This window comes from Bufo gargarizans, chromosome 1 (genome assembly GCF_014858855.1).
Source record: "Bufo gargarizans isolate SCDJY-AF-19 chromosome 1, ASM1485885v1, whole genome shotgun sequence".
Classification (NCBI taxonomy): Eukaryota; Metazoa; Chordata; class Amphibia; order Anura; family Bufonidae; genus Bufo; species Bufo gargarizans.
This window is the reverse complement of record NC_058080.1, coordinates 596,986,067-596,999,419: the sequence shown is the minus strand read 5'-3', so window position 1 is coordinate 596,999,419 and position 13,353 is coordinate 596,986,067. Positions and strand designations below refer to the sequence as shown.

At 43.9% G+C, this 13,353-nt stretch overlaps 1 protein-coding gene across 1 annotated transcript in view; it reads right to left on the bottom strand.

Moving 5' to 3' along the window:
• The window catches only part of FBN2 (fibrillin 2), a 340,887-nt gene that overhangs the window by 235,494 nt on the left and 92,040 nt on the right, over window positions 1-13,353 (bottom strand). Inside the window, exon 5 of the mRNA XM_044275860.1 lies at window positions 3,331-3,426. Within this exon, the coding sequence (XP_044131795.1) occupies window positions 3,331-3,426 (96 nt within the window). The remainder of the gene's footprint in view (window positions 1-3,330; window positions 3,427-13,353) is intronic.

The following is a 13,353-nucleotide window of genomic DNA, read 5'->3' as shown; positions in this document are numbered from 1 at the left end:
TGATGGTAAAACAATGGACATTTAATCAACAGATGATTATAAAGCACATATACAATGAGCTATCACAAACAATCCAAAGCTAAGGTAGACTGAGGACAGCATCAACACAGGGCTCAATAGGAACTTTTAGGCCTGGTAGACTTCAAAAGGCTCCCATCTGTTATACCTAGCAACTAAATGGCTTCCATTATCTTGTTGCAGACAAGTTACGTGGTCACCAAAAGCAGTCCGCTCCTGGTAAATGACGCCTCAGATGCTGTGGTCTAAATTCACTATGGCATCTGAGGGGTTAAACGTCCATGATTGGAGTTCCATTCGATCAACTTCATTGCTGGGGGTTGTTTGCTGTGTGCCCTAGTAGACATGGTGAGAGTCCTGATTACACTACCCCCACACACTGACCGCCTTCTCTATACATGCAGTGATACAGGGAAAGCAGACGATCGTCCAGTGTGGTCAGATTAATCAGGACTCTCACCGTCTCTCCTAGGAGTCCTGCCAGAATTTACCCTGCTTTTTACCTAGATATCCTGCTCCAAATCATATAAACTTGTATATCAAATAACTCAGCTTCTCTCCTTCTATCATATCCTGCTGTCAGACAGCACAGCAAAAGTCACCCAACAGATTCCTTTTAAAGACTGCCATTATCTCAAAATATATTTTTGGGAAGAACGTTGACTGTCTATATATCATAGAAGTATTTTCATATGTTCATTGCCAAACACATTTCATATGGAAGACTGAAAAACATGAACCACTAATAACACCTAAGGCTACTTTCACACCTGCTTTAGGTGCGGATTTGTCTGGTAGGTTCAGTAGAGATATTAACAGATATTTAATTTTATTTTTTTATTCTATTAATATCTCTACTGAACCTTGCTCCTGAAGAAGGGGTTTTATTATCCCCCGAAACGCGTTTAGCTATACCTGACTGATCTTATTAAAGGATTATACCAGAAGTACAGAGCGTTGGACTGCCGTATCTTCCAGTAACTCTACGAGCGAGCCAGGCGAGGGAGGAGGTTGTTGTGGGTGTCTTGAGCTTTATCCCACAGTACCCCTCCTTGGTGAAGTGAGTGTGGTGTATTTCACCTGCCTTTTACGTTTTTTTAAGTACTTTTTATTGCTTCTACATATGCTACTATAGACCGGATAATAGAACCGGATGGTAGATAGCTTTACCATATGGATACCGAATACTGATTATCCTACTATTTATTGGTAAGGGGCACTTATTGACATAAGATTTTTACCATAGAGATAATATAGCCCTTTACTCAATCGTATACATTTTTACACCTCCACTCCCTAATTTTATACATTTCTTCTACCAGTCTATGATTCCTTATAGGCACTATCTGTTAGCAGTTTGGCGCCATTAGGTGATTTTTTTCTCCATTTCCTCTGTCCAGAATGAAGCCAGCTAACTTTATATTAAGCTGAGCTAGCACTACAATGCATTGTGCCTGGGTAATAAGGTGAATTTCCTGGGGACAGACTCCTTGTAAAGTGTTACTGTTGTTTCAGTTTATTTTTAATATAGTGTAGGGACAGGGATGTTAAACAGATTTAAAATAGTCTAATGAGTCTTCTTTGCAACACTCTAAATTGCTAAGGAAAGTCTTTGACTGGTGTTCTAGTCCTATCTCTGTTGTACCCCTGTCTATGCGTAGGGGTACTGTATTTGCAAATGGTTTATTTAATGTATTGTATTGCTATGTATTGTACCCTGAATAGCCATGTATGGATAGCACAGCCAGAGTTAACAATCCTGGCTCAACCTTTGCAGGAGGTTGAGTGATGATCCAGGATCCATTGCTAACTGTTACTCAGTCTAGACTGGAGTTCAGAGAGGAAGGAAGTGGTAGCCTATTCTCCTTTTTCTTAGGCTTCATGCTACAGAGCCTCAATGATCTTTGCATGATCTACAGAAAGCAAGAAGAAGAAAAACAAAGGATAGAACTAGAGAACTTAGAAACTGCATGGCTGAGCTTTGGAGTCAGTAAGGTAACCTGCTACCAAAAGTTGCTTAGACCTTGCTGCTGTGAGGGACACAGTTAAGAAATCCTTCACATCTGGACATGACTTGGCCAGTCGTATCTCTAAAACCCTGTATCCCACAGTGGATCTACAGCTATTATTATAAAAGTACTATTGGCTGCCCTAGATTTTTCAGGAAGAGATTTGAGACCGATAGTGAGAGAAGGGGCCATAACTTGCATCCTTGCCTAAATCTATACATCCTTATCTGGGGTAGAATTGCACTGTGTACAGTTTGAAATGTGTCTGCAATAATTAGAAATAACTGTACTACAACTTCTATTTTTGGAACCGCACAAGGGCAAATAAGACGTATAAATATTTCCTTGTTATAAACCCTGTTAATGGCTGTATCAAACAACACCTGCCCCCCAATAACAAGAACGGTTTGCTGGAATTACAGAGCTGTATAATGCCAATTTGGATTTGCAGTCAGTGCAGCAAGGTGTAATAGGATTGTTCCTATTACCCAGGCTGTAAACTCCCCTACTGAACCCTGTTCTGCTTCAATACTGTGGAATGATACCTCCCTATCCTTTCCCTGAACTTCCCTGAAGTCTTTTCTGGTACTGTCCCTAGCGCCTGCTGACGTCTCTCCCTGGACTAAGTACACTGGAAAATGGCTGAATCCAAAATGTTTGACGCTATTTATAGGGCTGTGACATCACAGGGCTGACTGGCTGCTGATTGGCTGCATGCATGGCATTGTGGGTGATCCCTCGTTCCCAGAGTTACTTGCTCCATGTCCTAACACTTGCAGCAGTCATTTTAACAAAAAAATGTGATTCTTTACCATGAAGCGTGAGGAAATTTGGATTAAGTGCAAATCAAATTTTTCTGGAAATTCAGATCAAATTCCACTTTGTCAACTTTGATTCGCTCATCTCTAGTTTCTTTCACAGATCAATAAAACAAATTTTTCAGTGCAAATTATCATGAAATATCAAAAACTATTGGTATCCATTTGCAAATTTATTGTAGTAATAAAGAAAATAAAGAGATAAAACTAAATTTTATGTAACAAAAAGTACATGTGAAACGAGTTGTCCTATTAAGAAAACCCTAATAGAATATAAAGACATCATAGAGGAAGATAGGTTGTCCACTTGAGATTCCTTATTATCTATTGGCCAGAATGGAAAGTAACTCTTTGGGCAGCTCTGACTCTGCAGGATTCAGCACAACTATGTATTTGGGTAAGACAACCAATAAAAAAATCTAAATCAAACAATGGCTTCCAAAATTCATACTAAATAATTTAAGCAGTAAAATATGTTCACTTACCTCTTTCACACAGAGGACCAGTAAATCCATAAACACAGGCACATCGATTGGGTCCAATGCAACGACCTCCGTTCTGGCAACTGTTTTCACAGACAGCTATGGAAATATATTTGTATAAAAATAAGCATAAATCCAAAAACTTCTGGTCATTATCAGCATTAAATTTCAACACCATTGAAAGTCAATGGGGACGCTTGCAGCGTTATTCTGTCCATGATGGGAATACAACCAAACGGAACGGAATGCATTCTGGTGCACTCCGTTTCATTCAGTTCAGTTTTGTCCTCATTGACAATGAATGGGGACAAAACTGAAGCGTTTACTTCCTATGACGGATCTCAATAGCAGAATTGAAAATGCAGAGGTGAAAGTAGCCTTTATCATAAGACCTCCGATATAGATAGGTAATCTATTGTCAGTTTACTGATGCTGTAAGGGGAAGATGTTATCTGAAGGGTAATCCAGATAATAATAGTAGATGTCAAATTGAGCTCTATTGTTCTTTTTATAGACCTAGATAAACATGCCTAAAGAAGAGCATTGTATTAATTAGTATAATGAGTGAGGCTAACTAAAGGGGAATATCTCTGTTGGAGTGAGTCCAAGCTAGGTTGAAATTAAACAGCCAGCACATTAAGTAGTATACATGGACTGACTTTAAAAATTCATATCGAGAAACCATCCACCCATATTTTTTTTTATAAAACATTTGATGGAAGTATCCCTTTAAATGAGCGATACAGGAAAACTGTTACTGTGTTATGTCTATTGCCGACCATGACTGGTTTTGTCTTTTTGGTGTTTTTGAATCCATGTATCATTCATCTCTACAATTAAATCTTGAATTAGTTAAGACATAGCGGGGCAAATTTACTAATCATGTAGACCAATTTTTCCCAGCTATAAGGGCATTATGGGAGTTGTAGTTATCAGCTGAAGATCCACAGTTTGGAGATTAGTCCTGTAGACAATGTAAAAGACAGGCTGTCTAGACCTGCACCAGATTTATGACCTTGGCTCAGTCTGAATGATAAATGTGGTGCAGGGACACATACTTTTCACTCGCTCTATACTATTGGTTGGCTTACCCTGAGACAGAATTTTACATAAGAATTGTGGCTCAATTTTGATACTAAATATTGTATAATAGACCTTGCCAATTTCCCTCAAAGCCATGCCCCTTTATCAATAGTGTAACACTTCCCTGTCAGATATTTATTACATATATCGTAGACATAACATAAAAGGAATGACATAAATAATCCTTGGGTATAATCAGACAATGTGTCCTTTTAACCTCTGCTCTAGAGTATCCAGGTTCGATCTTTCATTATATTTTGAAGGGGTCTCAAATTAAAAGATAGACCGTATTTAGAATCTGTTCGATATGGACCACAATTATTCTTGCTTACATGAAGCCTAAAGAGGACGTGTCACCAGCAGAAGTGACTGTTCTTCTATTCCATGATTAGAAATCCTTGTCCTATTACATTTATGTCGGTATCAGGATTCTGGTGAGGAGCTTACTGATATAATAGCCAGCTAAATCTGACCCATTCAGGACAGGTATATTGTATATGGTTAAATATATTGCACTTTAATAATGTTGTTTTTATTTAATAGCATTGTGTTTTTGTACTATACAGCCATGCATACATTTCCATAAAACTGTATGTCAGATATATTTTTAAAGCTTTTCAGTTGTCAGTGGTATTTATACTTAGCTATCCACACTCTGAGCACTTTAAGTCCTTCGCTAAAAATCTCAGCATCGAGCCCAGTTTCACACATATGCAGTATACAGTAATGGGAACATGTGAAAATATGAGAAAGGCTGTGACCTCTCCTGCAGCTGTATGTTTGGAGCTTTTGTTATTGAAGGAGCCGTTTTATCTCTTACTCCCTACACTGGGGCTGTAAGACATCAAATGCTTGGCTATGAACCACACACAAGAGTAAAGGAATCTGCTTAGATGTCTGAGAGATAGACAATGATTGTGGCTTAAAGGCAAAAAAGTAGCAAAAAAAAAAACAAATAGACACTTTCATTTACTGTGGCTTTGTGACAATGGATGAGCGAAGGGCGCTTCCAAAGTTGCTTCATTCAAAACGTTGGATTAATGCTGTACGGAGATCCATCTCTGTACAGAATTAAAATGTACGGCCTCCGATGAGCCGAAGTCAGTTTCCTCAGATCCGAAGCAGAGTTCAGATCCAATTTTTAAAATGGTTTTCCAGTTTAAAAATCAAATACCGAAGTTATTCACCGAAGTCTCACGAGACTTCGTAAATAACTGACTTCAGCTCATTGGAGGCCGTACATTTTAATGTTGTACGGAGACAGATCTCCATACAGCATTAATCCGAATTTTGAGTGAAGTGACTTCAGAACTAGGATCCAAAGCTCACTTCGCTCATCCTTATTCGGGACTATTATAAAGATGTAATTATACCCGGAAGGATCCTCAGTAGAGTTGAGCGGACACCTGGATGTTCGGGTTCGGCAGGTTCGGTCGAACTTGAAAAAAAAAGTTCGGGTTCGGGACCCGAACTTGACCCCGAACCCGAACCCCATTGAAGTCAATGGGGACCCGAACTTTTGGGCACTAAATAGGCTCTAAAATAGTCCTGGAAAGGGCTAGAGGGCTGCAAAAGGCATCAAAATGTGCGTAAGAGCATGACAACTGTTCTGCAAACAAATGTGGATAGAGAAATGACTTAAAATAACATAAAACATAGAAAAATTAAAAATAACAATCTGGATCTAGGAGTAGGAGGTTCAGGAGGCGGTGGATGGGTGGATGTGGCGGTGTAGGTTGATGTGGCAGTGTAGGTGGAAGCGGCGGTGAAGAAGGAATAGGTAGCCAACACTGATTTGTGTTATATTTTATTTTTAAATTGGGACATATAACAAAATAAAACAAAGAATAAGTGCACTTGAGTACAAGAATAAATGGTTGAGGCTGATATAAATGTCTATTCTGCACAAGGTACGGACAAGTCCTGTGGGATCCATGCCTGGTTCATTTTAATAAACGTCAGCATGTCAACATTGGCTGCGGCCTGTGATAATGCTCTCTGCCGTGCTAAACACACGTTCACACTATACACTGGCTGCAGGGCAGGTCAGCACCTCCAAGACTGAAAAAGCTTTTCCAGATTTGGGCCATGCTAACCCTGCCTTCTCAGGTGCTGGTGGTGCCCCAGCTGCGTTGGCGACCTCTTCCTCCTCCTCTGCCTTCGCCTTGTGCTTCCACTGTGCCCCCGCTCTCAGGTGGGAATGCTATCATCAGCGTGCGCTTGTAGTCGCGCATCTTCTGATCAGTAACAGATGTTTTCACTAAATTTTGTTCCCTGTCAGCAATGCAGAGCAGGAGTTCATTCACGGCAAAAGGGGGTTCATGTCACCCAGCAATACAACAGAGTATTTTGAGAGATTTAGGCCTCTGTCAGCAATGCAGAGTAGGGGTTCATTCACGGCAACAAGGAGTTTATGTCACCCAGCAATAGAACAGAGGATTTTGAGAAATTTAGGCCCCTGTCACCCAGGCACAGCAGGGGTTCATTCACAGCAAAAGGGGGTTCATGTCACCCAGCAATACAACAGAGGATTTTGAGAGATTTAGGCCTCTGTCAGCAATGCAGAGCAGGGGTTCATTCACGGCAAAAGGGGCTTCATGTCACCCAGCAATAGAACAGAGGATTTTGAGAGATTTAGGCCCCTATCACCCAGGCACAGCAGGGGTTCATTCACGGAAAAAGGGGGTTCATGTCACCCAGCAAAACAACAGAGGATTTTGAGAGATTTAGGCCCCTGTCAGCAATGCAGAGCAGGGGTTCATTCACGGCAAAAGGGGCTTCATGTCACCCAGCAATAGAACAGAGGATTTTGAGAGATTTAGGCCCCTATCACCCAGGCACAGCAGGGGTTCATTCACGGAAAAAGGGGGTTCATGTCACCCAGCAATACAACAGAGGATTTTGAGAGATTTAGGCCCCTGTCAGCAATGCAGAGCAGGGGTTCATTCACGGCAAAAGGGGCTTCATGTCACCCAGCAATAGAACAGAGGATTTTGAGAGATTTACGCCCCTGTCAGCAATGCAGAGCAGGGGTTCATTCACAACAAAAGGGGGTTCATGTCACCCAGCAACAGAACAGAGGATTTTGAGAGATTTAGGCCCCTGTCAGCAATGCAGAGCAGGGGTTCATTTACGGCAAAAGGGAGTTTATGTCACCCAGCAATAGAGCAGAGGATTTTAAGAGATTTAGGCCCCTGTCACCCAGGCACAGCAGGGGTTTGTTTACGCCAAAAATTGTAAAATGTCACCCGACAATTGAAAATAAATTTTTTTTCAATTTAGGGCACTAAAATTGGCACTTTTTAAAATTAAAATGGCTCTAAAATTGTCCTTGAAAAGGCTAGAGGGATGTAAAAGGCAGTACAATGTGCTTAAGAGCATGGCAACTGATCTGCAAACAAATGTGGATAGGGAAATAACTTAAAATGAAATAAAATAACTAAAAATTACAAATTATTAACCTGCAACTCAGAGAAGGAGGTGGATATGGAGTCGGAGGTTGAGGAGGCGGTGAATGTGGTGTTGTAGGTGGAGGAAGCAATGGAGGAGGAACATGTAGCCAACAATGTTTATTTATTTTTTTATTGGGATAGGTAGCCCCCAAAATATTGGGACAAATAAAATAAAAATAAAACAAAAAATCATTGCACTTGACTTGAGTACAAGAATGTATGTTTGATGGTGGTATAAATGTCTATTCTGCACAAGGTACAGACAAGCTGAACGTGAGCTTGTCCACGTTGGCTGTGGATAGGCAGCTGCGTCTGTCTGTAATGACGCCTCCTGCCGTGCTAAATACACGTTCAGAGAGTACACTGGCTGAAGGGCAGGCCAGCACCTCCAAGGCATACAGGGCAAACTCTGGCCATGTGGACAATTTGGAGACCCAGAAGTTGAATGGGGCAGAACCATCAGTCAGTACGTGTAGTCATGTGCACAGGTACTGTTCCACCATGTTGTTCAAATGCTGCCTCCTGCTAACACTCTCCATATCAGCAGTTGGGGCCAGTTGTTGTGGCGAGGTGACAAAGCTTTTCCACATGTCGACCATGCTAACCCTGCCTTCTGAGGTGCTGGCGCTGACACAGCTGTGTTGGCGACCTCTTCCTCCTCCCCTGCCTTCGCCTTGTGCTTCCACTTGTCCCCCGGCGTCAGTCGGGAATGCTCTCAGGAGTGCGTCTACCAGCGTGCACCTGTAGTCGCGCATCTTCCGATCACGCTCCAGTGAGGGAATTAAGGACGGCACATTGTCTTTGTAATGGGGATCCAGCAGGGTGGCCACCCAGTAGTCAGCACACGTTGAAATGTGGGCAACTCTGCAGTCGTTGCGCAGGCACTGCAGCATGTAGTTGCTCATGTGTGCCAGGCTGCCCAGAGGTAAGGACAAGCTGTCCTCTGTGGGAGGCATATCATCTGCGTCCTCCCCCAGCCACGCACTAGTGATGGGCCCGAGCTGCGTTGGATGCAACCCCGATGTGAACATGTTTCATCCCCATCCTCCTCCTCATCCTCCTCCTCGTCCAGTAGTGGGCCCTGGCTGGCCAAGTTTGTACCTGGCCTCTGCTGTTGCAAAAATCCTCTTTCTGAGCCACTTCTAAAAGACAGGCCTGAAAGTGTTAGAGATGACCCCTCTTCCTCTTCCTCGTCCTGGGCCACATCCTCTTCCATCATCGCCCTAAGTGTTTTCTCAAGGAGACATAGAAGTGGTATTGTAACGCTGATAACGGCGTTATCGCCACTGGCCATGTTGGTGGAGTACTCGAAACAGCGCAACAGGGCACACAGGTCTCGCATGGAGGCCCAGTCATTGGTGGTGAAGTGGTGCTGTTCCGCAGTGCGACTCACCCGTGCGTGCTGCAGCTGAAACTCCACTATGGCCTGCTGCTGCTCGCACAGTCTCTCCAGCATGTGCAAGGTGGATTTCCACCTGGTGGGCACGTCGCATATGAGGCGGTGAGCGGGAAGGCCGAAGTTACACTGTAGAGCAGACAGCCGAGCAGCGGCAGGATGAGAACGCCGGAGGCGTGCACAGACGGCCCGCACTTTATGCAGCAGCTCAGACATGTCGGGGTAGTTGTGAATGAATTTCTGTACCACCAAATTCAGCACATACGCCAGGCAAGGGATGTGTGTCAAACCGGCTAGTCCCAGAGCTGCAACGAGATTTCGCCCATTATAGCACACCACCAGGCCAGGCTTGAGGCTCACTGGCAGCAACCACTCGTCGGTCTGTTGTTCTATACCCTGCCACAACTCCTGCGCGGTGTGGGGCCTGTCCCCCAAACACATCAGTTTCAGAATGGCCTGCTGACGTTTACCCCTGCTGTGCTGAAGTTGGTGGTGAAGGTCTATCGCTGATCGGATGAGGAGGTGGTAGAAGAGGAGGAGAAAGCTGAGTAGGAAGAGGAGGCAACAGGAGGCAAAGAATGATGCCCTGCGATCCTTGGCGGCGGAAGGACGTGCGCCAAACAGCTCTCCGCCTGGGGCCCAGCCGCCACTACATTTACCCAGTGTGCAGTTAGGGAGATATAGCATCCCTGACTGTGCTTACTGGTCCACGTGTCTGTGGTTAGGTGGACCTTGCCACAGATGGCGTTGCGCAGTACACACTTGATTTTATCCGATACTTGGTTGTGCATGGAGGACACAGCTCTCCTGGAGAAGTAGTGGCGGCTGGGAATGGCGTACTGTGGGACAGCAAGCGACATGAGCTGTTTGAAGCTGTCCGTCTCCACCAGCCTGAATGACAGCATTTCAAAGGCCAGCAGTTTATAAATGCTAGAATTCAGGGCAAGGGATCGAGAGTGGCTAAGTTGGATATTACGCTTTCTCTCAAAGGTTTGTGAGATGTAGAGCTGAACGCTTCCGTGTGACATGGTGGGGATGCTTGGTGACAGAGGTGGTGTTGTTGGTGGCACATCCTCTGTTTGCTGGGCGACAGGTGCCAACGTTCCTCCAGAGGCGGAGGAAGAGGCCGAGGCAGCAGCAGAAGAGGGAGCAGGAGGGGCCTGAGCCTTTTCTTGGTTTTGAAGGTGCTTACTCCAGTGCAGCCCGTGTCTCGCATGTAGATGCCTGGTCATGCAGGTTGTGCTAAGGTTCAGAACGTTAATGCCTCGCTTCAGGTTCTGATGGCACAGCGTGCAAACCACTGGCGTCTTGTCGTCAGCACATTGTGTGAAGAAGTGCCATGCCAGGGAACTCCTTGAAGCTGCCTTTGGTGTGCTCGGTCCCTGTTGACGGTGGCCAGTAGCAGGTGAACTGTTTTGGTGACGGCTGCTCTGCTTTTGCACCCTGCTCCCGCTTTTGCTACGCTGTTGGCTCGGTCTCACCACTGCCTCTCCCTCCGAACTCTGAAAGTCAGTGGCACAACCTTCATTCCATGTGGGGTCTAGGACTTCATCGTCCCCTGCATTGTCTTCCACCGAGTCTTCCTCCCTGACCTCCTTTTCGGTCTGCACACTGCAGAAAGACGCAGCAGTTGGAACCTGTGTTTCGTCATCATCAGAGATGTGCTGAGGTGGTATTCCCATGTCCTCATTAGGAAACATAAGTGGTTGTGCGTCAGTGCATTCTATGTCCTCCACCCCTGGGGAAGAGCTAGGTGGATGCCCTTGGGAAACCCTGCCAGCAGAGTCTTCAAACAGCTTACGTGACTGCTGCATGACTTGAGGCTCAGACAGGTTCCCCGATATGCACGGGGGTGATGTGACAGACTGATGGGCATGGGTTTCAGGCGCCACCTGTGCGCTTTCTGCAGAAGACTGGGTGGGAGATAATGGGAACGTGCTGTATCTACTGTCGGCCACCCAATTGACTAGCGCCTGTACTTGCTCAGGCCTTACCATCCTTAGAACGGCATTAGGCCCGACAAAATATCGCTGTAGATTCTGGCAGCTACTGGGACCTGAGGTAGTAGGTTCAGTAGGCCGTGTAGCTGTGGCAGAATGGCCACGTCCTCTCACTGCACCAGAGGCTCCACCAACACCACCACCACAACCATGACCGTGTCCCTTATTAGATGTTTGCCTCATAGTTAGCGTTCACAAAGCAAAGTAAAAAGTGGTTAAGTATGTTAAAAATAATTAACCGCCAATATAAACCCTGATGTAGGGTATTGCACTTTTTTTTAAACTCTATATGACAGCTGTATTTGTGGTCTAAATGTGACACTCACTTATGTATGTCTTATCTCAGATGTGCAGTATATTAGAGGGTTTTTTCACCCCAGTATGCCAAAGCCGTATTTATGGCCTAAATGTGACAGTGACTTATGCACGTGTAACACAGATGTGCAGTATATTAGAGGGTTTTTTCACCCTTACCAAAAATCTGTATTTCTGTCCAAAATGTGACAGTGACTTATGCACGTGTGTAATCACAGATGTGCAGTATATTAGTGGGTTTTTTCACCCCAGTAACCAAAAAGCTGTATTTCTGTCCTAAATGTGACAGTGACTTATGCATGTATAATCACAGATGTGCACTATATTAGAGGGTTTTTTTCACCCCTGTATGCCAAAGCCGTATTTATGGCCTAAATGTGACAGTTACTTATGCATGTGTAATCACAGATGTGCAGTATATTAGAGGGTTTTTTCACCCTAACCAAAAAGCTGTATTTCTGTCCTAAATGCGACAGTGACTTATGCATGTGTAATCACAGATGTGCAGTATATTAGAGGGCTTTTTCACCCTAACCAAAAAGCTGTATTTCTGTCCTAAATGTGACAGTCACTTATGCTTGTCTAATCCCAGATGTGCACTATATCAGAGGCTTTTTTCACCCCAGTATGCCAAAGCTGTATTTCTGGACTTGCAGATAGCCTATGCTGGTGCACTATCATTGCATAAAATAGCTGCCGATGATGTATCGTTATTGACTAACTGAAGACAAAAAAAGTTTGTTTTCAGCAGTAGTTCGCTCAGGGCAGGCTTTAAAAAATTGTGCACTGCACCCACAAAACACTTTTTTTGTAGATCGAGTACATAAACCAGTTCTTGATCAGATTTCTCCCTGATCTCTCCGTCACAGCAGCTGCGGCCTCTCCTTACACTAATCCGAGCAGAGTGACGGGCGGCGCTACGTGACTCCCGCTTAAATAGAGGCTGGGTCACATGCTGCAGTTGGCCAATCATAGCCATGCCAATAGTAGGCATGGCTGTGATGGCCTTTTGCAGCCTTTCAAAAAGCGCCATAAAAATCGCCAAACACCGAACCCGAACTTTTACGTAAATGTTCGGGTTCGGGTGCCGAAAACCCTAAAGTTCAGTATGAACCTGCACTTTACAGTTCGGGTTCGCTCAACTCTAATCCTCAGTAGAGATGAACAAATTTTTTAAAATTCTATTCTGGCATGAAAAGTATTTTTAAAGGAAGAGGGAGGCACTCACATTTATTACTTTACTGAATGAGACATGAATGAAGGTGATGACTAGGGAAGAGAAAATTTCTCGAAATTTAATCTGGATTTGATTTAGCTGAATAAATTGAGCGATCCAATTTGCGTCTGAATAAATTACATAAAGTAAATCAAAACCAACTGCCCTGAAAAGTTGTGGATGATATTCCTTGGACTGTAGGTAACTAATTTAAAACATTTTAATGCCAGGCTTGCTTTAGTAATCCTAATTAGTGACAGAAACACTGTGACTATGAGGAAACACATGGCTGTTAGTGGTAACAAATATCACCTATAAAAACAATCTGCACTGCAGTATTTTTTATGGTCTGAAAATTGTTTACCTTTTTGGTGGCAAGTACCTGCTGGTGTGTATACACACACACTGCCTAGGGTCATGCAATCCTTCTTAATTAGTGTTGAGCAAACCCGAACTGTAAAGTTGGGTCCATACCAAACTTTGCAAGTTGGGATACCCTGACCTGAACTTTACAGCAAAAGTTCAGGTTCGAGTTTGGTGTTCAGGCATTTAATAAAGCTTGCA